This window comes from Lepisosteus platostomus, chromosome 28 (assembly GCF_059453375.1).
Source record: "Lepisosteus platostomus isolate fLepPlt1 chromosome 28, fLepPlt1.hap1, whole genome shotgun sequence".
In the NCBI taxonomy this organism is placed as follows: domain Eukaryota; kingdom Metazoa; phylum Chordata; class Actinopteri; order Semionotiformes; family Lepisosteidae; genus Lepisosteus; species Lepisosteus platostomus.
Genome location: NC_142638.1, coordinates 10,288,502 through 10,313,853, shown reverse-complemented (window position 1 = coordinate 10,313,853; position 25,352 = coordinate 10,288,502). Strand labels below are relative to the sequence as shown.

The 25,352-nt window shown below is 49.1% G+C and overlaps 4 protein-coding genes across 5 annotated transcripts in view; 2 read left to right on the top strand and 2 right to left on the bottom strand.

The window, feature by feature from the left end:
- Positions 1–4,397, top strand: part of hap1 (huntingtin associated protein 1) — a 45,679-nt gene extending 41,282 nt beyond the window's left edge. The window contains exons 18-19 of the mRNA XM_088622608.1: positions 238–340; positions 1,844–4,397. Coding sequence (XP_088478734.1) covers positions 238–340; positions 1,844–2,252 — 512 coding nt within the window. The 3' untranslated portion in view covers positions 2,253–4,397. The remainder of the gene's footprint in view (positions 1–237; positions 341–1,843) is intronic.
- Positions 4,398–5,776: 1,379 nt separating this feature from the next.
- Positions 5,777–7,487, bottom strand: LOC148638866 (cholecystokinin). The gene is made up of 3 exons (XM_088622815.1): positions 7,403–7,487; positions 6,784–7,065; positions 5,777–6,059 (listed from the first exon to the last, which is right to left on the bottom strand). Exons 2-3 carry the CDS (start codon positions 7,061–7,063, stop codon positions 5,947–5,949), a joined length of 393 nt encoding a protein of 130 aa, XP_088478941.1. The 5' UTR covers positions 7,064–7,065; positions 7,403–7,487; the 3' UTR covers positions 5,777–5,946.
- Positions 7,488–16,253: 8,766 nt separating this feature from the next.
- Positions 16,254–18,243, bottom strand: eif1 (eukaryotic translation initiation factor 1). Its single transcript, XM_088623323.1, has 4 exons — positions 18,041–18,243; positions 17,014–17,177; positions 16,766–16,867; positions 16,254–16,596 (listed from the first exon to the last, which is right to left on the bottom strand). Exons 1-4 carry the CDS (start codon positions 18,069–18,071, stop codon positions 16,552–16,554), a joined length of 342 nt encoding a protein of 113 aa, XP_088479449.1. The 5' UTR covers positions 18,072–18,243; the 3' UTR covers positions 16,254–16,551.
- Positions 17,606–25,352, top strand: part of LOC148638864 (keratin, type I cytoskeletal 19-like) — a 33,932-nt gene continuing 26,185 nt past the window's right edge. Inside the window, exon 1 of one of the 2 annotated variants that reach the window (XM_088623313.1) lies at positions 17,606–17,675. The gene's annotated coding sequence lies outside the window, so the exon portion shown is untranslated. The remainder of the gene's footprint in view (positions 17,676–25,352) is intronic. The other variant, XM_088623312.1, reaches the window with a different exon arrangement.

Below are 25,352 nucleotides of genomic sequence, written 5' to 3'. Positions count from 1 at the left end.
TGTCCACTACCTGCACAGCTCCTCCCTGTCCTTCATGGTCAGTCGAAAGCCACTTGCAGGCACTGTAGCCTGGGAAAGGTCAAAGTGCACACAGGAGGCCAGCTCCCCCATGCCATCACTGCCTCACGGACTCCTCCTCCCTCACCCTCTCTCCTCCCTCACCCTCTTGCTCTGTGTGTGCTCATTGCCATGCCATCTGTGTGTTAACCCCGCCTTCTCCCATCTCCTCCATTCCAGTGTCTCAGTCCTGTAACAACCTGCCCCCGACCCCCCCCACCAACACCATCACCACCTGCCGGATTCTGCACCCCACGCTCCAGCTCTCCGCCCCCCCGCGCAGGTAAGACAGGGGGCAGGGCAGAGCCACAGCCTGGCGAGGGAGCGCAGGGAGGGGCTGCAGTCACACCCCCTTTGCGTCTTCTGAAGCCTCATTTCGCAGGTCCAGACCGGAAACCAGCAGTTCACAATGCAGTAAAATACTGCACTGCACAGATCAGCACAGCAGAGCTAGATACCCCTTCACCACAAACTGCATGAGACAGAATGCTAGCGTTATATGTTGTGTAATACATTGCAGCACACAGACTTCTCGAGCAGGGTCTGGGCTCAGGTGTTCTCTGCTTGTGTAACTGCTGTGTATTAAGGAAGCAAAGCTCTAGTGAAAACAGACAGCCGCAGTATACAGTTCATTCCCACCTGGGTCCTCAAGCCTGCACAGCGTCCTGCTCTGTCCTGCATTTCCTGGCCTCTGTCTGCTGTCCTGCACTTCCATCGAGGAGAGGGGTTTGTATGTTCACGACGGGAAGGCAGCCTCTTCCTCATCTTCCTCCATTTTCTTCCTCTAGACAGCGAAAGCCCTGGTACCGGATGCTGCTCCAGTTCTGAAGGGCTTTGTGGTGCCAAAGTAAGAGTTTCCCAGTGTACAAGTGTCCCAGCAGACAGCTGCCCCCGGCCAGGGCTCCTGGCACAGCGGACAGCAGCCCCTGCCATGCTCTGCGCCCAGCGTGCCAGCAGGCCTGAGCCCGGGGAAGACACAGCAGCACTGAACTCTGCTCTACACCCACTGACCTCTCAGTCAGCCTGCCTCCTTTCAGCATTGCTAACGTTATTCCTTGACAAAGGCAGCAGTCTTACTGTGCACGCTGGCGAGGGCAGGTGTGTGTGCCCTCCTCGGGCTGGACTTCGCTGACACTGGCCTTGAGGGCAGTGCAGGGCCCTACGCTGACTGCCACCTCCCTCTGGCAGGGCTGCAAGCTCATGAACATGAGACAAAACCAGCATTCTTAATTTCCAGTCAACTGATGCAGTTGCCTTCCAGGCCTTTGCCAAGGTAGAGGGGCTGTGTTGTAATACGCACAGATGTTGCCTCAGTAGAATAAGTGAAGAATAGCAGCTTTCTGTCAGCACAGGCTGAGCACGGTGGGCCCCTGCTCCTGTCCCTCAGCCCTCGGCCCCTCTAACAGCCCCCTTCCTGCTCTCTAACCCCTGACTAACAGCTCAGAACTAACAGCACACTTCAGTCTTCTCTTCTGTCAGCGTCCCGGCACTGAGTCCCGCCAGCTTGAACTTTGCACCTTTCACAGGGAGCACAGCTGCAATCGAGCACCTTTATTCGTGTCCCCTTGGTGACCTTACTGACATTGGACACCAGGCAAGGTCCAAACGCAGGAGAGCTGCTGACGTGACGGAGAGCTCAGAGCAGAAGCCCTGGAGCCAGCAGAGTTCCCTCCGTGGGGACTCAGAGAAGGGACGCTGACCCCTCTGACCGGACCGCACGCGGCACTAACCCTGCCCTCTGGGTTCGGCCCGCTCCTAACCGCCCCGTGTTTCCCTGTCCCTGCAGCCTTCGTCCTCGAAGCCTGTCCTCTTGTGGGACCTCTGAGGGGCTAGCGGCCCCCTCCGGCGGGGCGGGGCTGAGGCGGCCGCGCTGCGAGTCCTCCACCAACCTGCGGGAGCACGCCCACACGCACAGCGCCTCCCTGGGGCTGGTCCGGCTGCTGCAGGAGCGCGGCATCTCCGCCGCCGTCTACACCCGCCAGCAGGGCGGCAGGAGCGAGCTCGGCGCCCCCCCGGGCCCCCAGCTGGCCAGGCCACCGGGCGAACAGGACAGGGGCCGTGCCAGCGCTGCCCCCTGCAGGAAGGGGAGGAACATTTTCAGCTTCAATCTGGTGGAGAAGCTGCGCTCTCTGGGTCTGGCCAAGGTGGCGGCCCGCGGGCTGATCGACCCCGGGGACGAGGCCGAGGAGCCCTGACCATCCCGCCCGCTGTGCCCCAGGCGGGCAGGAAAAACACACACCGGTCATCTCGGACCCGTTCACGAAGGGCACTGCTTGCTGCTCAGCACCGACCCAGCTCTGTTCCGCTGTCTCAGCTGTGGATTTCTGCTGCTGTCGATCCAGCCCACTTCCTCCTGGACTGGGGGGCTATGCGGTGCCGCTGGGACATGCCAGCGGGCCGGCGCCGGGCCCAGACGTGTCCCGATTGTTTTATATTAAAACTTGCACTGGGGGCTGTGGACAGCTGCAGCCCTGTTTTAATGACACTGCTGTTGTAACGCACGCCTGGTGTGAAACAGCAAATTGCACTTTCCTTTCTTCAGGACCTCCTGACTGCCTGTGGCAGGGCTCTGTCGTGAAGTGTTAACGTGTTAAATTTCTGTGTGTTGTGCTCTTCATCCTTGTTTTTGATTCTGGGTGATGTCTTACGTGGAACTGTACTGTAGTAACTCCTGGTGGTGTCCGGTCTGGGCCAGTCAATCCCAGTGTTCCCAGACCAGGAACCCAGCCAGCACAAGCTCAGGGAACCATGAAACCTGTGGTCAACTCTGAAAGGGTAGGTTTGGCCTCCAGCATTGTTGTGTGTCCAGGCTGCCTGTAGAGGGCGCCACAGCAGCTGTGTGCAATGCTGCAGGTGCTGACTCCTGCCCTTAAATTTCACCTACAAAGACTTAACACTGATTTTCTGGTAAACTGCAGGGAAAACATGCTGTCTTTCTTTTGGTTTATTTGTGTTGTTGTAGAGATCATATGATGTGTCCAGTGTGTTATAGCCATTAATTTTGTTTTGTATTTTTTATTTTTTAAACCACATAGGACTCTGAGAATGCTGAGCTTCTCCAAACACAGAATCCCTTCTGAATGGTGAGGAGTATCACTGCACTTCACAGAGGCAGATTATATATAAATAGAGAGAAAGCACCTTAGAATTGCTTTGGGGAGCACTGTTCACATTTGCACAACGTTAAGAGTAACAAGCACTAGTGTCCCTTTGTTTTAAAATTACTTTTTACATATTTAACAACTTTATGTTCTTAAAATGTCTTTTTGTCTTAAAAGACCAAATAGAGCCCCTGTTTAACCCCTGTGTTACCTTCGTGCAGGCCTTGACAGGGAGCACTGAGCTTGTCTGGAGAGGCTGGCTCTGGGTGCGAATTCTCCAGGTCCAGCTGGAAACCAGCCAGCCTGTCAGAGCACACAGAAACAGCCAATTAAAAAACAGATACGAGAAAGTTAGTACAAATTATAAAAGGTTCTGGACTGTGAATTTTTAAAAATTTCTTTGCAATTAAAAATAGGAAAAGCAGCAGCAGAGAAATGTAGAGATATTTTTACACAGTATACAGTTCAGATGCCTGGGTTTGTGTGTGTTACATCTGTCTAATAAAAAGGCCTCTTAAATTGTTTTTCCTCTTAATTGAAACTGGATTACCTCTACATTAAACTCAAAGAAAACAATAGACCTGCCCAGATCACACACCTGCTCAGATCACACAAACACACACCTGTCCAGAACACAAACCTGTCGAAATCACACACTTGTCCAGGAGGAGCTCAGCTTGTGATTCTTCAAAACAGCAGTTCAGTCTGATCTCGAACTAAACTAATCAGTTTGGGGTCCTTTTTCTGCTAGAAACATGCTCTCAGGTCTATTTTCACAAACTCTGCTGTTGTTCTTTAGTGGTCTGGGGTATGGGCTCTTTTCAGTTTCCCTTGTTAACGAACTGAGGAGCCCCAGCTCCAGCCTAGTTTCCTAGTTACTGTATTATATCAGGCTCAGGCAATCTAGGGTCCAGTCTCTGAACAGCTGGGGTTCGTCTTTCATCTCTATGAAGAGACAGAAGTTTATAACTTTGATTTTCTGCCTCAGACTGGCTGCTGGAACTGCTTGACATCCCAAACACTATGGATCCAAAGATTCTCTTTTTACAGCTTTTAAGATCCTTCTAGCTGGGTTTTACAGCGGCCCAGCTGAGCCCACTCTGTGAGACACGAGCCCTGGTGCCCAGGGTGCGTGGGGCAGCAGAGAGTGGGCTCTCGCTGCGACTACTTCTGTTGTGTCTTTGTATATCATTACCTGTTGTAAATATTGAAACGTTTCAATAAAGATCATGCATCAGACATGACCTGTGTGCATGCACTCTGTTAGTGAACCCTCACAGGGAGGAGGGAAACTCTTCTGCTTTTGTCTTCCTCTGGGTGGTGGGGTGTGTCTCAGGCTTTTAGGTGCTGTTCTGGGGCGGAGCGGTGGCTCTGTTGCTAAGGATCTGAGCCTGTGGCTGGAGGGTTACCAGTTCAAATCCCTCAGCTGGCAGAGGAATCCTACTCTGTTGGGCCCCTGAGCAAGGCCCTGAACCCCAATTGATCCAGGGGCACTGTATAAATGACCCCAAGCTTCTCTCCCTATCTGTGTGTCTCATAGAGACCAAGTTGGGGTATGTGAAACAGACAAATTCCTAAAGCAAGAAATTGTATATGGTCAATAAAGTGATCTTATGATCTCTGCTTGAGACTGAAGACCAGTGCAGGAACTTGAGCTCTTCAGTCTTGGAAAGTGACAGTGGTGGACAGGATTCCAGGAATGATGATGCTGAACAGACACTGTCCTGCAGGTCTGTTACATGTGTTTGAATTCTAATTGAGAAAAGGGTCTAATTCATCTTTAAAAGTTCAGATGGAGCTGTAGACCAGGAGAAAGCTGGAGTGTACTGAGACAAGGGGAAGGACATTCAACACTAAACTGTCTGTAGGGTTAGCTCCTGATTAGTCAACTGCAACTTTTCTCCTCTCCTTAAATGTGTTTGTTTCCAAATTATTATTCTGAGCCATCCACATGTGCTTTTAAATGTGTCAAACCAGCATCGCCAGCAGCCATATCACTCTGCAACTCACAGCTGGCAGCCCACTGGAGCTCAGCAGGTGTGAGCCTGGTCAGTACCTGGATGGGAGACTCCTGGGAAAACTGAGGTTGCTGCTGGAAGAGGTGTTAGTGGGGCCAGCAGGTGGCGCTCACCCTGCAGTCTGTGTTGGTCCTAATGCCCCAGTATAGTGATGGGGACACTATACTGTGAACAGGCGGATGAGACGTAAAACCGGTCCTGACCCTGTGGTCATTAAAAATCCCAGGGCGTTTCTCGAAAAGAGTAGGGGTGTAACCCCGGTGTCCTGGCCAAATTTCCCATTGGCCCTCACCAATCATGGCCTCCTAACAATCCCCATCTCTGAACTGGCTTCATTACTCTGCTCTCCTCCCCACTGAGAGCTGGTGTGTGGGGAGCGTTCTGGCGCACTATGGCTGCCGTCGCATCATCCAGGTGGGGCTGCACACTGGTGGTGGTGGAGGGGATCCCCATTACCTGTAAATCGCTTTGAGTGGTGTCCAGAAAAGCGCTATATGAGTTTAAGCAGTTATTAATTATTATTTTTTACAGCCCCAAATCTGCAAGGCTTCAGCCACGGTGAAGGGACTTCGAGGAAGAAACAAATGAGCAAAGAGCAGGTTATTATATTACAGAAGGTAATTTTAATTTATTCATGATCATATTTCAAATAAACAAAATATCATCTACTGCAGCTTGCAAATCTGTACAGTACTGGCGACTTGTCAATGGAATCTTGATTTTTGCAAAAGTCGGCAGGGTGCACTTCCCCCAAGAGGCCACTAGAGGCTTCAAGAGTCGAGCTCCTCGGCGCTGCGCCGCCCGAAGTCCATCCATCCGTGATAGTCGCGGTCCGAGATGTTGATGGGCTGGTCGTCGCTGCAGCCCTCGCGGTGCGCTAACTCTGCGGACAGACAGAGACGGACAGGAATCAGTGCTTCAAACTAACCACTTGACAGTGAAGTCTGGGTTTTGTGATGGCTGTGCGCTGTTCTTTTCTGTGTGCTGGGAAAGTGGAGTTCTATAGGTTTTTAAAGTAAAAACGATTATTAAAACAAGCATCTCGGAGTAGAGAGAGAGACAGAGCGAAATTTACAGCGAGATGTAATTTTTTTTCTATTAAATGTCAATGAAAGGAATGAACCCGACATTATAAGGGATTGGTTCTCACAATAACATACTCCGCGAATGTCGGGATATAGAGATGTCTAGTCCTGGTTCAGAAGTTACAAATCTTTCTTTTACGCTGCGCTCTCAGTTACTGAATCGGGATCACTGTTGTATTAATTTATTTCTCGTTCTGTGCAGTCACACTGTACTGTTCTGACCCCCCTGTGCAGCCGTGTCCGTTCTCAATTTCTAATTTCATCAGGTCACTCTGCGTATTTCACTATGTAAACTGTGCAATCATCCTTCATTGTACTAAACGGGAGATTTCTTTATCTCAAAGTCGGCGTCAATAAATATTTGTACACCATAAAAATTAATTCTAATTAGTTACCTTTAGCAGATTACAAACCTATGAATTCCCCCAGACCACTACAGAGAGATAGTAGAAAGAAAAGACACTTGATTCTGTTTTCTGGGGTCCTGGATGGAATGTTATTTTTAAGAGACCCGTCTCGTACCCGTGAGCGCCTGCAGGACGTATCTGGACACGAGGTCCCGCTGCTCCTCAGTTAGCGAGCCCAGGCGGTCCTGCCTGGCCACGCGCGCTCCCTGTGCGGGGTCTCGTGGGGCGCCGCTCGGGGTCCTCTCCCGCAGCGCCCGCGCGCGCTCCCGCAGCGCGTCCCTGTGCCCCAGCGCCGCGCCCGCGTCGCCCAGGGTCTCGGGCAGGGGCACCGCGAGGCAGACCGCCGCCAGCACGGTCACGAGCAGGGCACACAAGCACACCTTACTGCCGGGCATGTCTGCGGAAGACCGACAGGAGCGCAGTGAGCGCGGCGTGGAGCACCAGCCCGAGCAACAACATCACCATCATCATCGTCATCATAGTGCCAGGTTATTTTGACACTCTTCAGGAAAGGGCAACAAAATACAAACATACACAGAAACAGTGATTTCTCTCTTCATCTTCTGCAGGTAACTGTAAACGTTTAACGCTCAGAGTGGGAAAGAAAGCGGAGTTAGAAACGCGAGTACCGGTGTGAACAGGGTGGAAAGTGCAGGAAAAGGCTGAGAGTCAGGACTTGACGCCCGTCATGCCCAAGCCCCGTGGAGAGAATGCGTCCCAGCACAGCCTCCTACCTGAGCTGCGAAGACTCCTCGGTTATCGGCTCCGGTCGCGGTTCTGTGTGCCTGCGCTGTGGTCCATCGCTTATATACACCCGAGCGGGTCCGAACCTCGCCTCACACGCGCGCCGAGGCCCCTCCCTCGCCCGTGTCTCGGCCGCTTCTGGAGTGCCTCCGAGATCGGTATATTTGGCACAGAACAATAACAGGTCAAACAAAGAGAGTATCCGCTCCCCGTGCGTAATCGCGGCACCTGCGCGTCTTCAGCGGGTTCAGAACAAGTTCTGCGTCCGGCGCTCGATCCCTCTCCGGGCAGATCCTCTAATGGCTCTTCAAAAGCCTGCGGATGATTCAAGCACATCATGCTCGTGAGAGGGGAGCTGGGCCGCGGGGCAGCGCTGTGACAGTAAAGGGCTTTATTAATAACCAGTTAGTGAATGAGAGGGGTCTGTGGGAACCAGCCTGCAGGTAGTGTGAAGCACGACAGAGTGGAGAGGTAGTAAATCCTTCCAATTTCTAATCGTTTGAGCCAGAACAGGGTAGAAGTAGAGCCAGGGTCTATCCCAACAGGCAGCGGGCGCAAGCAGGGCACACACACCCTGGACAGGACACCAGTCCAACACAGGGCACACACAGACACACACCCTGGACAGGACGCCAGTCCAACACAGGGCACACACAGACACACACACACCCTGGACAGGACGCCAGTCCAACACAGGGCACACACAGAACACACACACCCTGGACAGGACGCCAGTCCAACACAGGGCACACACAGACACACACACACCCTGGACAGGACGCCAGTCCAACACAGAGCACACACACACACACACACACACACACACACACACACCCTGGACAGGACGCCAGTCCAACACAGAGCACACACAGACACACACACACACACACACACACACACACACACACACACACACACACACACACACACACACACCCTGGACAGGATGCCAGTCCAACACAGAGCACACACAGACACACTGACACACTCACACTAGGGCCAATTTTCCCAGAAGCCAATTAAAACACCAGTGTGTTTTGGGACTGTGGTTTGAAGCTCTAAACCCAGAGGAAACCCACGTGAACACAGGGAGAACATGCAAACTCCACCCAGACAGCACCCCAAGAGCTGACCCCGGGGCCCAGGCAATGCTGGTCACTGCTCCACAGCTGTCCAGCAGACAGACAAGGCAGCGAGGAAAGGGGGTCTCACACGGAGAAACGAGGGGGGCAGGATGGGTGACTGGAACCCAGCAGAGAGATCAGGGTGGCATTTCAGTGCAGATTAGCAAGAAGCGTTAGGCCACAGTCTGAAAGGCGCTATATCAATAACATTTACATAGTGACTAAAAACCAGAGCCACGTCTTTGACGCATCATTCCGGTGTTTCTGCACTCCTGAGCCATATTGATACACCTGTTCATGAGCTGGGTCTTCCTCCTGTAATCATCACGATCACTGGCTGCTGGAAAGGGGCTCGTGGTGTGAAGTAGTTTCTGCCCTGTTTGACAGAAATAGGATTGTCCTTCTGCACTTCAATAACAAGCCAATATACCAGTCCATTAAACACCAAGCGACGCGTCTCTTCCCCATCCTTCAGGGGTAATTACTGGGTCTTCGATGGGACTTTATGGAGTATGAGATAAAACGGATCAATCGTTGTGACACTCAGGAAGGAGCAGCAGGCAGGTAGATGGAGTCTCAGAAGTGCGCTAGTTGGGCTGTAACCGTGACGATGGTGAACCCACAGCAGGACAGCTACACAGGATGTCAACTTCCTGAGGAAAGTGTGCTTGAAATACGTTGAGTTGTTAACTTTTCAAATGCTTTAAAATAGAAGTAAGCATATGTGCCTAAGTTTTTGGTCTAAGGGGCCTATTTCAAGCTGATGAGCAGTCTGTGTCCTGTTCCGGGGGCAGGTTGGAACAGGGGTCACTCTCAGGACGCCAGTGGACACCAGCTGGAAGAGCTGAGCCTTGGCCCCTTTGGCCAAGATGGAACAGGGAGGGCACTTCTTCCCTCTGGTAGCTCATTGACCCCAGGATCTGCTCCTGCTGATTCTGGATGGAGAGAGAAGCCTGACAGCAGCGGTCAAGGCTGTACAGAGAGAGGCCCTGGGCACTCTTTAGCCCTCCATTGCTCACGACCTGCCTGTTTCCTCCCGGCTCCAGATCCCAGTTCTGCCAGAGGTGCTCCTCTCCCAGTGCAGCCTGGGACAAGGGCAGAGCCAAACACACTGCAGCCTGGACACCAGGGCCTGAGTGCGTGGGACAAGGCACCCAAATCCATACCAGATCGGAGAGCTGAGGCTCTGATCCAGAGAGGCTGCCTGATCCGAAACAGCTCACTCTGTCTGACAGAACCAACATGTCTGCGCCTGCCTCCTTCACCACAAGCACTGCACTTCCTGTTTGCCCAGAGCTCCTGCGAATGGCCCCCGTACATTCAGCTATATTTATCCCGACAGTGTGGGGTTCTGAGGGCATTGGGGGGGTGTTAAAAGGCTGAGCTGTAGCTCCCCCAGCCGAGGGCCCTGTTGCGGCGGGATAATGGGGAGAACAATCCCAGCTCCTCCTCGTTTGATCTCCAGAGCTCGTTAAGGCTCGCCGCTCTCAATCTTTGGCATTCCATGAATAACCCCCTCACCGGGGGCTTTCGAAAACACAAAAGAGGGACGAAAACATGTTTTGATGCAGCCCTCGAGCGGCCCGGCGTGGAGCCCGCGAGCAGAGGCCGGGGCGCCCCACTCACGGCCGCGGAGCCAGCTCTCATCGCGCGGCGCATGCCTGCTCTCCATTGGCCCACGGACAAAGAGCCTTTATTAGAGGCGGCAAGAACAATAAGATCGGATTGAGCCCGGTGGAGCTGCCTCTCCTGACAGCAGCTGGTTTTCCTGCTCCTCCTCCGCCTGGTTTTCAATGCCTGTTTATTTCCTCCAGGTGCCTCGCCCGCTCTGTGAAGTGCACGCACACACAGATCGGGGCATTCGGTCGTCAAACCTTCGTGCTGCTCCTGTATAGCGGAGTTCATCGCCTAATTCTGTGGCATTCCTCATGAGCGTACATCAGCGTTTTCTCTCTGATCTGAAGTGCTTCTACCACGCTCCCACCTTGACTGGGCTCTGCCATGGTAACCAGTTATTTGTATCATGGGCATTACTGCAGTGTTCTCTGCTTTGATCTGGGTGTGGGGTGGATATGATATGAAAGTATTTCGCAACAGGCAACCAACACGAGCAGCAGATTCGGTGCAGCAGATTTGCCTCCGCTGAAGTGCAGCTCCTGTCTGCAGGGCTCTTTCCTGGTCTGTTTCAGCTGGACTCCTGCAGGGTTTGCTCCCTCTCACCAATAAACAAGCACCAGCCTCTTCTACTGTCATAGGCGTGTGATTGAATGTATTTTAAATCTGCAACTAATGACCGATACAGTACTTGGGCTTCATCCATCAAAGCCATTTTCAGAAAGTCTCTGCTTCACAAGGAGGGGCACAGCAGCCAGGCTGCAAGGTTAGAACACTCTTGGATGGGACATGAGTCCATCTCGGGGTGCAAACTCGGATTCAGGACTCATCAATTCACCCAGCTAATATGCGTACTTGAAAGGCGGGAGCAATCTAGTGCCACCTGCCAAAACTCATGCAGGCATAGTGACCGTACAAGCTCCACACAGGCGGTACCCCTCTCCAGAATTAAACTCAGGACCCAAGAGCTGTGAATTGGCAGGGCTATTTGCTTTGCCAGTATGTCAACCATATTTGGGCTTCTTTCCCTGAAAACCTCCTTTGTTAGATGAATGCACAACAGGCTCTAATTATAACTATGACAGAGGTCCTAGCTGTTGCAAAACCAGACAGCCATTCGAGTTCCATCAAGGATGAGTGCTGAACAGAGAGCTGCTGCACGTTGCACTTTTCCTTTCAGTGACGACACGAAGCCCGACACACAGCGAACCTCAGAACGTATCGATGGTAAAGCCAGCCCGATGTGCACTCCTGAAAAAACAGCTGCCCCCATTCTCCCCAAAAGGGGAGAAACATTTCTGAGCATTTTCTCCTTCTCAATACGTCCATGTTGGGGACCTTGGCACTGGTATTTGTGTACTGTTTCCTGACCTGTGGATGAAATCCCCTAATCTCCCCGCGCTCAGGATAAACATGCAGGAAGCGCTCAGTGCTGTTTGCCTTGACCAGATCCAATAAGCTGCTCTTATTGCAGTTACTCTCCCAGGAGGGGAGATGGGGTGCAGAGCCAGCCTGTATTTGCACAGCACCTGGGCAATATTCTGAAGCCGAGTGATTTCATCCTCTCACTGACATTTGTGCAAAACAAGGTACACATCTTTTATTTAAAAAAAAGAATGTGGAGGCTGCAGCCAGCTGTAGGATAGACAAACAGTGAAACACCAACCAGAGGCCAGAAGCGAAAACCACAAAGACATGCATTTAAAACCGAGAACAGGGGACACTTCTTTACCCAAAGAGTTGTGGGAGTGTGGAACAAGCTACCCAGCCATGTTGTTGAAGCGGATACTTTCAGCTGAATGAGATCCATGGGTCAATTAGCTACTAACCAACGATCTAGATGGGCCAAACAGCTTCCTCTTGTATGTAACCTTTCTTATGTTCTTAGGAGAACTAATGAGGAAGTGTGGACACAGACAGTGTCTCTGCAGTAAAGCTCATGTGCTGCTGGCTCTCTGCCACACTGAAGGGCCCAGTCACAGCTCAGGTTGCACGGCTACAGCTCTGGTCATTTTACTGTTGGAAAACATTTTTACTGCACTTTTAAGTTATTTAACAGCATGGGACTTAATGAAAATTATACAACTGTGGAAGCTGTTTTTAGATCCTATTTTAAAGGCTTATCAGATGATGGCACACGTGAAACTGACAGATCTGTGTTGCCTTTTTTTGTTGGCGATTTTGTTTAAAACAACATGCGTTGAAGCTTTTAGACAGCCGTCTAAGAGGTGGACCACAGATCTTCAGCCCCATTCACTGCACAGCTCTACCTGGGAATCCCACTACAGCCCCCCACTGCTCCATGTTAGTAAAGTCAAGTGTGTGTCTGGGGTCAGAGCTCACCTGGGATGTACTGTAGGAGTGCGGTTTGGGTTAGCTGATAGCTGGCCTCACATTGGGATGTCAGAGATACTCTGGATATTGTGGATGCATCCAGAAAGATTGTCAGAGGACAGACAGAGAGCTTAATGTCACAATCCTCCAAGCACAGAGCACAGAAAAGCAGGACTCTGATACCCTTCGAGACTAAAGAGGAAAAAGGAGGTTGTGTTTGGCTCCTGAGGCAAGAGGCAGGCAGGGCTGGTCAGCTCATGCAGGGTGCCTGGAGACTCACAGAAATATCCAAGAGATACGTCAGATAGACTAGACAACCACTGAAGAAAAACCTCAGGAACAGAGAATCCATAAAAATCCACCGTTTTCTTATTTGAACTGCTGGACTGGAAGTGAATGAGATGAGAGCACTCTGCGTGGCCAGGTGAAAAGGTTTCTGAGCTCTGCAGAACGGGAGAGGGTCTGTGATTCACTGCTTTGGGACGAGATTGGTTTTTATAGGACCAGAAAGAGGTCTTTGAAGGAGCACATCCTTCTGAAAAATGCAGTGTTATTGTAAAAAAGCATAAAGGAGGATTCAGTGTGTCAAGGTGTTACGTTAATGCCTGCCTGGGAATGACCAATTGAAAAGAGAAAGACCCATGAAGAAACATTTTAAGATTCCCTGTTTGTAAAGCAATTCTTTGATGGACAGTTGCTGCCTCTATGAGTTTTCTACAGATGAAGTCATATAAAACGGTCTATATATTTATATTTATTCTGACAGCTTTGAGCATCACATGTATGACTTACATCATGGTCACATTCATCGAGACCTCTCTTCCATGTCCCAAACTGGACACAAGACCATCATGCCTCAGAGATCCTGCATTTTGTTATTAGAAACTTACTGGGCCTCTGGCAGAAAAACTCAGGATATCTGCTTCACTTTCCTGAGCCTTTTTCAAATCCATAACTCTTTTATTGCCCAGTAGGGAAGAGATTTATGAAGCCTCCTTATTGACTTCAAACAAGACATGTGCGCAAAACCCTGCTGTTTACACAAGCCTGCGATCACAGCAGTCGATCGCAGCCCCCCAGCCCGACACGCTCAGCGAGCATCAGCCCTGCTGATCAATGGCTGGGGTCCAAGATGGGCCTCGGCCATTGATCTTGTGATGACACTGCTTGGTCTGGCAGGTGAGCCACAGCTCAGGAAAAACAAGAGTCATAAAGCAAACACAAACAGCTATAAATGGGAATGCGTAATTCTAGAGTACATACTCTCCTGCCTCATCAGAAAGCTTCTTGTTCTTGTTCCTGGATGTACCTGGATGGGAAACCTCCTGGGAAAAACTAAGGTTCATGCTGGAGGTGTTAATTGGGCCAGTAGGGGGCACTCACCCTGCGGTCCATGTGGGTCCTAATGCCCCAGTATAGTGATGGGGACATTATACTGTAAACAAGAGCCGTCCTTCGGATGAGATGTAAAAGCGAGGTCCTGACTTTCTGTGGCCATTAAAAATCCCTGGTCGTTTCTCAAAAAGAGTAGGGGTTTAACCCCGGCGTCCTGGCCAAATTTCCCATTGGCCCTTACCAATCATGGCCTCCTAATAATCCCCATCTATGAATTGGCTACATTACTCTGCTCTCCTCCCCACTGAGAGCTGGTGTGTGGGGAGCGTTCTGGCGCACTATGGCTGCCGTCACATCATCCAGGTGGGGCTGCACACTGGTGGTGGTGGAGGGGATCCCCATTACCTGTAAAGTGCTTTGAGTGGAGTGTCCAGAAAAGCTCTATACAAGTGTAAGCAATTATTATTGTTTTTACCCAGAATTGCAGAGCTCATCCTGGAGACTTAGGGTGCAAGGCAGGATCCCCCACTGGATGGGACCCCAGTCCATTAAGTGACACCCTCACACTCATAGTCTAGACACTGTGGCTCTGGAAGGTGAGGGGAGCAAAACATGCAAACTCCACACAGCCCTGCCTCAAGCACTGCAAAAGATGTTTTAGCACAAATTTTAAACTTTAAAGCCGATTAACAGACCTGTAAATAGTTCACAATAGTTCCATGGCTTTATGATAAAACATGAGGAGCCAATTCTCTTTTCCCAGTTTATAGTGGTTTAAGGATATTTCCAGGCTAACTGTTTACTTCCAATATCACTGATAGAGCCAGAATGTACGAAGGTTAGAAAGTACAGGAAGACTCTTCCTGCTGTTGTTTTACAGACTCCCATCGGAATATGTGAAATCCTAAAAAACAAGCCTACACAGCAGAGATCGGAGAATCCCATATTCCAGTCCCCTGAATCGATTCCATCCCCGTCTAGAGCGTAGGTTCAATTCGCAAGCAGGTTTAACACTTATTTGGAAGGTGATCTGTTGTTTCTCGGGAAACTCTTTTTTAAAACACAGGTGTTGTCTAAAGTTTAGCGGTCATCTTCCCCAAGATCTTTCACTTCCAATATAAACTCCCGCACATCCTCGATGAACCTTGGCACCAGACATTTCAATGCCAAACGCTGACTGCCGCAGCATTTGAAGCTTGCAGACGCGCAGCTCAAGGTAACCCAGTCCAGTGCCTTGTATCGGGCAGAAGCCCTGGAAATGGGCATCCTACTTACATCCTAAGTACAGAAACCTTCAATTACAGAAGTCAGTCTGGACACCTGGGACTTGGAATTAGCCGTTTTCATACCTTTCCATCAAATGGCAAGACATGATCACTCAACAAACTCCTCATCTGTACACATATTGGAACTGCAGAGAGCACATTTTATTTATTGCGGAGAGCTTATTTGCAGCACTAGGCATTATAATTTTAGTCTATGCTTGGACACAAAGCATACAATTATGGCAGAAATTCACAGAACAGCAAGCTGGGAATGCTTTGATGTAAAATGTGTGCTACATTAGGAATTCAGTATAAAATGGGCAGCATAAACTATTACAGCCTGGATGGCTGATCTCCAGGAGAAACTACCTTTTCCCAAAAGGACTTCCAATACACAGCTCAGGTATCCTTAACTACAAGCTATGCATTTGCCCTCACCCCAGTTTGGATACTTGTTTAGCACATCCCTATACTTCCTCAGAACAGAGGACTCCCAGAAACAACCAGTTCATTGCCATTAAAATTTATTGAAAACAGACACAAAAATACAATCTGCAATTTACAAATGGCAGTAAATGCAGCTATTAAAGTGCTTCAGTTTTCATGTAGTCTTATGCCTTTCAGTCCAGGACAAGGAACTAGTTTAATACCTCTTAAAGCAAGTATTATCAGTGACTTTAATCTCAAAGTCAAGTAAACACCCCATTTCCTCTAAAGGTTGATTCACTGACTCCCAATAAACTCATTTAGAAAAGGCTTAACCCAAAAGGTGCAATTGAGAGCCTGCACTGCTCCCCCACCTGAGAATTAGGTACTACAGAAACAATGGACTTCTCAAGGGGGATTCACCAACCACCAGCCCCAAAGGTAGGTAATGCTCAACACCAGAGCTTGAGACAGCCCTACTCCAGTTGGGATCCATCCCTTCCTCCTCCAGCCCACTGTACAGATTCAAATAGCTAAGTGGGTTATCTTCAACTCTTGATGTAAGGGATACTAGTCAAGAGCTTCCCTCATGTCTTAGCATTTTAGTTAAGACTCCCCTACCTACAGGGGTTTCTGAGAATTGGAGGTAGCTCATGTACACTCATCAGCCACACCCAACAGATCAATGGACACTCAGCATAGCTGGTCTTAAGTCTATCCCATCCCCCAATAATACTTAACAATTCAGAATGACATCTGCTTGTTTTATTTTGAAACATTGTACAAAAAAAATTGAAACATGGAACAGTGCTTTAAAAGAAGCACACAAAAGGTCAAAAGAAAAGTTAAAACTAGGAGTTGCTGTTCTCTTGCATGGTTTCCCGGATCATATTGAGCTGTCCTTTTGTGCACTGGATCTTCCCCTTTCCCGAGGGTGGAGCTGTGTTAAGAGTCTTAATTCAGAAGCCATCATTTTCTAATGAGAACTGCAAGGGCTGCAAACGTCAAGCTTTGTAGTCAGGGCTCTCCTCCTCTCAGCAATTAGAATCCATGGACCTTCAGCTGCTCCTCCTTTGCCAGGCCAATCTGGGGAAAAAAGTAAACAGACTGAACAAGGATACTATGCAAGAAGAGCCCTGTTAATGCAAAAGGCAGAGCTCCTCAGTCTCCACAGAGGGTGTTTCCTTGACCCAATGGGTCATTTGGGTATACTGAAGAGATAGATATCGGCACTAGACTGGTTTAGGCAACATACCTCTGTAAGGAACTGGCAGATATTCTTGCGCTGATCTCCTTGGAGCTGAATTACTTCACCATACTCTGGGTGCTCAATCACTGTCCCATTGCAGGCAAATTTCTGGAGAGAAAAAGATGGTTTAGACCTTGATTGTCCAGATAAACACTGGAACCACAACACATTCTGGTTCTCCAAAGTGATACGCACATTAGGTGCTGTACTGTGTTAACAGCATTTCTCTGCCTTTCATTATAGCAATACCTCACCTTTTTGAAAGCTTTGACTAGTTTCTTCTTATCATACTCCTCTGCAATTCCCTGGACAGTGGTCAGAGTCTTCCTGCCGTTTCTCTGCTGAATTCTTATATGGATGTAGTCTTCAGTCCCAGCCGGGAGCCGGTCATCACCCTTAGTTGCATCAGCAAAGGGGTCTGCAAGCAGAAGTATTCCATGAAACCTGGTCTATTTAGGGCTCTTGGCTCAGAGCCCTGGCCCTACGCCTCGACAACGATAAACAAGTCAACTAGAATGAAATCCGACGGTGCTGGGGACATACAGGGGGTGTAATCTTGTCTAGCTGAAAGATTCAGGAACAAATCAATACTAGGATGGACCTCAAGAGTCAAAAGCCCAATCTCGCACGGTCTTCATGAACCGTGTCGATTAGGAAGGTCTCCTCAGAACCCGGACAAAATGGCTCTCGGCGATCTCGGCTGTCGCCTCCCTTGTCCACCCGAGGAGCCGAGTGCGCATGCCCGGGCTGGCGGAATGCCCCTGCCGCAGACCCACAGCTAAGACCCGCCCACGGCAGACGCCGATTGGGCCGGCAACACGTCTGTCCATTCCGTTCATCCGCCCATTGGACGACAGGGGTGACGCACTAACCGACAGCCCTCCCGCACCTCCCCGTTTTTAAGATCAAGTTTCTGGTAAGCATTACGCAAACCATAAGAAATCCTAGCCTCGGCTCATAAGCTAAATACATGTACAACAAACCGTATTTAAATGCCGACTATTAACCTGCATCTAGACGTTCGGCGATAAAACGCCGAAGCCCGGGCCGGAAATATGGCCGGGTAGCTGGGCCCAGCACAGCGCCATTACACAGCGAGTCTCCAGCCCCGGGACCGTCGAATTTAGGGGGCCCAAGCTCCCCCATCACGAAAACAGCTTGTATAATACCCTCAAAAATAAGTAAGCAAGTCCAAAATGTCCATTTTCATAGTGCGTCGTTGGCTACAGAAAGATTTCATCACCCCTCCCCCGCCACAGACATAAAAATGTAAAAACCTACCGAAAGTTTGGAGGTTCTGGATAGCGGACATACGATAAGATTCGCTTTCCTCTCGGAAGATAACTGGTTGTCGAGCGGCTGTTTTTTTCCCTTCGTAGGCTTGTCTTGTTGTCTAAGCGTTGTTTGTCGACCTTGCCCTCCTCTGAGACTCGCTCAGCTCAACGTCTCTCCACAAAATGGCGCCCGTGCCTCTACAGCGCAGGGAGAGGCGCTTTTATAGCCCCGGCGACGCAGCGCCGCTCTGACGCAGCATGACGTCACGACGAAACTATTTGGTAGACCGGAAGAGAAGTCGCTCGAGGGGGTTGGGATTGTTCTCAGGTGTAAACAGAGACCGATATGTTGTCAGCCACTGCTTCCGGTTTCAATTATGTTACCGAATTTGTTATATAATTTCCCCAAAGCTGGTACGTGCTCCTATTTCAAAGTAATGAGAAATTATTCATCTGTTCACCAGAAAAAGAACGTTGTGCTCATGGTAATTATATGAACTACCTCGGTTACTATTTTAAGGATTTCTTACTGGAAAAGATCTATGTCAACAGCCATTTTAAAACATTGTTACTACCATATATAAAATATTTCAAGCTTATCTATACCTATAACTATAACTATTCACCTTCATGGAAGGTGAATTTAATGTATGAGAGTTCTGATTACTCGCTTCTAGGTTTATAACACACACAGAATCACAGAATCATGTATTAATGTGAAATTTTCTTATTGATGGAAGCAAATTGAGTCTTGTTGGGAGGTCAAAACTGTCAAATGCGATGAAATAACTGACGTTTTTTGTACCAAATCACCTTTTTAATTGATCACAGGTAGGTTGTTGCGGAAGCTTAGAAGTGGTGGTTTAGCGATTGCCCATGATCTAGTCACCCCTGTGTCTTCTGGTTTCGCTTCAGCTGATTACTCGCTTCATCACAGGTTATTCATTTCAGTTATAGCTGAAGCCTTCAGTTCATAAAGATGAAATTGTTACTGATTGTTACTGTTACTGAAATTGTAACAGGTATCAATCCTCTACTAATCTGTAAATTTCAAGAATGCCTTAATTCAGGTGTGTGAGCTGGACTATATATCAAGTTTAATTAAAAACATGACCCGCTTTGGCAGCGTCATTCTCACCTGTCCCTGTTCATCATCAATCGATCACTTGTACAGAGCCTGTTGAATCAAAAATATGGGAACGAATTCCTAATTAGTGAGTTGAGCAGAGACTGCACAAAGTTCCTTGTGCTCAATATTCTGAAAATAAAGTACTTTAACTGCGGTATTTCAAAAACAAGTACCGAGTGTAAAAAGTAAGTTTATACCACCAAGCAGATCGGGTTCAGGCAATTAACACCGGTGAAAAGGGCCCATCTAAGCACAGGGGACCTACAGGGTCAGGAATTATGTACGACGTGCCGGAAGAGTCCAGAAAAAGCGCAAAAACGAAGCCTCAGTACTACAGTACGAGAGAATTCCGGAAAGGGGCTTACGAAATTTCAAGCAAAGTATTAACATGAGTTACCGAAATTCACCAGCAGATGGCGATCTTCTCTCCTCCATTGAACACAGGTCCTGCTGGACACCGAGCGCCTCGATGCCTCGAGAGCAGGATCAGATTAGTCTCCCACAAGGAGGACTGTGTAGGCATAGCATTGCGAGTGAGTAGCCAGATATCAGATGTGCAATTTCCGTCTGAAAGGTCTGTCTTTTTTACAAGAGGTCCAGATCTAGAGTGAACAAGAAAGACAGGAGGGAATCCACAAATTCTGTCTCATGACTCGGTAACCTATTTTTCTAAAATGACAAACCCGGTGTGGGGATTTCATGTACCTCCAGAAGGTATTGCCACATACAGTGACTCTTGAAGTATAAGATCTCTCTCTAGCCAGAAATGTGGCTGTAAGGTTCCCCAGAACGTTTCTTGAAAAGAGTAGGGGTGTTACCCTGGTGTCCTGGCCAAATTTCCCATTGGTCTTTACCCATCGTGGCCTCCTAATAATCCCTATCTCTGAACTGGCTTCATCACTCTGCTCTCCTCCCCACTGAGAGCTGGTGTGTGGGGAGCGTTCTGGCGCACTATGGCTGCTGTCACATCATCCAGGTGGGGCTGCACACTGGTGGGGGTGGAGGGGATCCCCATTACCTGTACAGCACTTTGAGTGGAGTGTCCAGAAAAGCGCTATATAAGTGTAAGCAATTATTATTATTATTATTATTATTATTATTATTATTATTAAATTGTAAATTGATGAAGGATTGTGTTTGCTAAAACACTTACAAGCGTTTTGGAGTTGAGTGCAGGCCTGGTTGGTTCTACTGTTTTCAGCATTTTTTTATTGGACAGCACCTCTATAATCTTTGGTTGTGCGTTCCTTTTCTCCTTGGTTGTGCCTGGCATCCCATCACAGTGGGCTTGGGCATGGCTCCTGTGCCCCACGGTTTTTCCATAATAACTTATTTTTATGAAGCACTTTTCCAAACCTAAGGGTGCTATACACAGTTACACAGTGATAAAGACAAAGTAAAAAAAAATACAATAAAAAAAATAAATAAGAGCATACGTGTTTGTACAGATAGAGTGTAAGGCAATCAGACACAGGTTGAGGTAAAAAAAGGTGAGTTTTGAGTTTACATTTGAATAGAATCAAGGAATCTGTCTCTCATAATGTCTGAGGAAGGACATTGCACAATAGTGGAGTAGCTACAGAAAAGGCACCGTCTCCAAAAGAACGAGATTTAGTCCCAGGTACAGTGAGTAGAGGACCAGACTTAACTGACTGGAGCCTACAGGAAAGAGTTCAAACATGGAGGAGCTCAGAGATGTGTGATGGAGCCAGATTGTTTAGTGCCTTTTAAAGTCAGTAAGAAGATCTTATATAGAATACATGATTTTATAGGCAGCCAATGTAGAGATTTAAATGTAGGAGTGACATACTACCAGGGTCTGGTGTGGGGTAGTATTCTAGTTTTGGACGTACAGTGTTGCAGGATTAGTGTTGCTGAGAAGGGCCAGGGGGAGCCCGTAGAGTCACGAGCTGCCCGCGCGGTGTGTGGCTGAGGCTGGGCTGCTCCCGTGAACCCTGTTGTGCGATGGAACCGAGAGGCCAGTTGCCAAAATTAAAAATCATTTTCCTTTGTTTGACGGGGCTTAACATGTAATGAGCCTTATCCCCCCTTTGTTTAATTCCCCCTTTTAAAGGTGTTGTGTGCTAATGTCAGTAAAGGCCACGAGCACCCCTGGCGCTGCCGGAGGTAGCAGAGACCGCAGGCGAGTGCGGGCAAGCCCCATGGCGGGAGTTTGGCGCTCAAGATCAGCGCGGTCTCTGATCTGAGGGGGCGGAACAAGCAGACCGAGCCCCAAACGCCCAGACACTCCTGTCTTCCCGCCAGGTGGCGTCGCCTGCAGGTCCGCGGCCCACCCGGGGGGTGGGGTGAGATGCCAGAGGTCTCTGAAGGTTCTCATGCACACAGTGCTCTGGTTGTGCTCTCACTTTGTTTTGGCCAGTTGTCCCATCAGTTCGTTCTCACTGGCTTGACTGGTTCAGTGCTCTGTGCTTGGCAGTTATCTGCTGTAGACTAGGGTAATGTGAGCATGAGGGCGGCTCTTGGGGCAGGTGCGCTGGCTCTGTGGCTCAGGATCTGTGCCTGTGGCTGGAAGGTTTCCAGTTTGTATCCGCGGCTGGCAGAGGAATCCTACTCTGTTTGGCCCCTGAGCAAGGCCCTTAACCCCAACTGCTCCATGAGCAATAAATGGCCGACCCTGCGGTCTGACCCCCAGCTTCTCTCCCTGTCTGTTTGTCTCATGGAGAGCAGGCTGGTGTCTGTGAAAAGACAAATTCCTAATACAAGAAATTGTATAGGGCCAATAAAGTGATCTTATCTTAAACTGATCTTATCTCTGTCCCAGTGCTACTGTGTGAACAAACTGTGGAGGCAGGGTCCTGTCCAAAGCCTCAGAAATAATAGGCTGTGCACGCCCTTCCAATTCATCCCTTTATAGAAACTGCACTTCCAGTCTCGTCTACGAGATTGATTCAGACCCCTCTCATCCAGCTCACAGTCTTTTACAGCTCCTCCCTTTGGGAAAATGCTTTAAAAGCAACCCTTTCAAGAGTCGCCTGCTTCAAGCTCAGCTCCTGCCCCACTGCTAGACAAACATTGACTCCTGACCGTATCTTTTTAACAATTCTGTTTGCTACATGTAAGGTTAATGTTTACGTGTTCACGTGATTGGATTCTGCTTGTCTTTTCATTTCAATTTGTGCTCATTTTTTAGTTGTTATCTGCTTCATCGGGTGTTATCTGCTTCGTCTCTTGCAGTAGCGAAAGCAAATTCCACCAACTACTGCTGTGGCAATAAAGAATAAAGAAAAATGCACAAGAGCATTTCAATGACACCTCCCTTGATTTCCTTAGTAGCTCCTAGTAATTAGCGAATCTTAGATAGAGGAAGTTTGAAGTGTTGTTTGTTCTGCTTTAATTACTCTTTAAAAGGAGCTTTCTTGGGGTACTTTGACACTCAAAGCTTTGGCCTGAAAACCAGGTTATCCTGCTCGTACTAATCCTTCCGAGCATTTTGGAGAGATGTCCCCAAGGTGAGCCCAGCATGGAAAGAATAAAGCAGCATTTCTAGAATTCTTCTGCTTGCAGCCTCCGCTGAGGACTGAAGAGCTATACTGTACATTTGCATATCTGCGCACCATCGCCCTGGCGACAGCAGCCCGGATAGCCCTGAGCGGGCGTGGGCGAGCCTGGTGTGTGCGTGAGGACAGCAAGTGTGATAACCAGCTGGAAAAGTCAGCAGGGTGAGGCCATCCTGCAGGCCCTACATAATCCTCATTTTTGGATTCGCCTCCCACTCCTCCCCTCTTTTATGACTTTTCTTCGTGTTAAAGATTCTGTCATCTTCTGTCTAGTGATGAACCTCACTAAGATTGTTAGTGTCATTTCACAGCAGCGTTTCCGCCTTGTAGCCTGATCTGGTCTGTAGCCTGATCTCAGAAGCTAAGGTCTCAAGGCTGACCCTGATCAGTACCAGGATGGGAGACCTTTAAGGAAAACCAGGTTGCTGCAGTAAGTGGTGTTGGTAGACCAGTAGGTGGCGCTCTGCCCTGTGGACCCGGGTTTCTAAGTCAGTGCCCCTGCATGAAGAGGCAGGAGCTCATAGGAGAAGTGCCCTTCCTGTTCTTGGACACTATGGCTCAGGCGGAGCCGGTCTTCCATGATCTTGGGAAGTAGCTACTGCTCCTTAGTTCCCTCCTCCACCTTCTTCCTCCCTTCTCCTTTCCTTCAACCTCAGCTTCTCCTCTTCATCCTCCTTCTTCTACAGTTTTTCTTCTCCTGTAATTAGGAATGTTCTAGCTGGTGTGTCCTGCGGAGTCTCTCGGCCCATGGTTGCCCCTGGGAAACTGGAGTGTTCTAGCGAGGGTTCCCTGTTTTCCAGGGCTTGCTGCTCAGATCGGATCCCCTATCAGGTCTGATTATTCTATTGGCCCTTTTTTCCGTATAATGCCGAGGCACCTCTGTTGCTATCCTGAGCACTTCAGGACTCTTTCCCTCTTTTCACACTCTCTTTCCCGGGCTGCCTTGGTCACCTTTCTTTTCCCTTCTCAGCCACCTTCCAGCACCCCAGTGGAGCCTACCCCTCCTTCCCAGGAGAGGCCGAGACAGCGACACCGGGGCTCTCCGGTTCCTGTCGACGGACTGAGGTGGGCACTTTCTCTGAACCCTGGAGCTGCGCCCTGCCAGGCTTTCTGCTTTTTCTGCCTGGCATGTAAAGCAGCTGGCATCTCCTCAGACTGTCGTATCTTTGCCTTTTTTCCTTTATTACTGTCAGGCCAGGGGTTTCTAAGCCCCACAGGCCAGTTCACTTTCTCTCCGTCCCGGGTCGGGTTTCTTCAGTGTCTCCACCACTCTCCGGGCCCATGCTCTTGGGTTCAGTCCAGTCACCACCCACTCTGCTGCATCCAGCCACGCTGTAACACTAGATCCCTAGAGGACAAAAGGAGGCTTTTTTTGCCCCAGAGTGACAATAACCTGCAGAAAGTATCTTTTCAAGTTATGCTTAAAAACATAGAGCATAACAGTAAAGGGCTTGTTAATCCTTCTGAACATGTCAAGAATGTTGTCGCTGGATACAAAACCTGTGAAGACCTGTGAACTTCATAGTTCCAGCGAAAACATTAAGCAAGTGAAAGAGGTATGACAATTGTTCATCAAAATATTAATGACACTGAATATGCTTGGCTTTAAAAAACAGTACCCAGACTGGCACGCTACTCTGTGCATTTTGCTTAGTCTAATTCAGCTGGGTTACATTGTTTTCAGACTGGGTGTTGTGAATATGTGAATAGTTTGTCCAACTGAGCAATGTGAGTGAAACAGCTGGGATTCAACCTGTTTGTCTTCTAGTCAGGAGTCTGCAGCTCTGAACACTGTTCCAATGCACATTGTTGATTCTTCCTTACTGCTGCAATAATAATCTGAAGTTTAACATGATTAGCTGAGTCCCTGGGGACTCTTGTATAGGTCTGCCGGGCTAGTCTGTCTTTGCTTTTCTGTAGCAGATGTTATTCCACAATGTTATGTACACAGAGCTTATCCTTGTCTAGGACTGTCACTAGACCAATTCATCACTGTCCTGCAGTTGTCTGTCAGCCTCCCCCGCACTCAACAGGAGTCAAAATGCTCCACCTGTTCTCCTGCGGGCATAAGTCTTTAACAGGCTCTCTCCAGACCTCGCAGGCCCTCTTGTCCCATCTGGGCACCCTGCTCTCTCATGTATCAATGAACGAGGAGCACTGTTCTGCTCAGTGGAATGTATTACATTACAAATAAGACCCATATCCCCCAGATTTAATAAAGCTATGCACAAGTATGACTGAAAATGCAACAATAAACTAACAATGAACTGTGCAAAATGGAAGCTTATTCCTTAGTTGTTCTTTTTGAAAAACATCTGAGGCCTTTACAGTGCGCACACACCACTTCTCTAGGCTAGAGCAGTCACCGCAGTCACTGCAGGAGCTGCAGAGCGATCTGGCAGTCCTCACGCAGTCACTGCAGGAGCTGTAGAGCGATCTGGCAGTCCTCACGCAGTCACTGCAGGAGCAGCAGAGCGATCTGGCAGTCCTCACGCAGTCACTGCAGGAGCTGTAGAGTGATCTGGCAGTCCTCACGCAGTCACTGCAGGAGCAGCAGAGCGATCTGGCAGTCCTCACGCAGTCACTGCAGGACCAGCAGAGCGATCTGGCAGTCCTCACGCAGTCACTGCAGGAGCAGCAGAGCGATCTGGCAGTCCTCACGCAGTCACTGC

What these genes read in the sequence shown, in the direction of transcription:
- LOC148638866 (XM_088622815.1), bottom strand. Translation starts at nt 7,063, where the DNA reads ATGCCCGGCAGTAAGGTGTGCTTGTGTGCCCTGCTCGTGACCGTGCTG. An exon ending in CGTCCTGCAGGCGCTCACGG is followed by an intron (nt 6,060 to 6,783) that starts GTACGAGACGGG and finishes GTCTGTCCGCAG; the next exon opens with AGTTAGCGCACCGCGAGGGC.
- eif1 (XM_088623323.1), bottom strand. Translation starts at nt 18,071, where the DNA reads ATGTCCGCTATCCAGAACCTCCAAACTTTCG. An exon ending in CCAGAACCTCCAAACTTTCG is followed by an intron (nt 17,178 to 18,040) that starts GTAGGTTTTTAC and finishes TTCTGCTTGCAG; the next exon opens with ACCCCTTTGCTGATGCAACT. An exon ending in TCTGCCAGTTCCTTACAGAG is followed by an intron (nt 16,597 to 16,765) that starts GTATGTTGCCTA and finishes TTTTTTCCCCAG; the next exon opens with ATTGGCCTGGCAAAGGAGGA.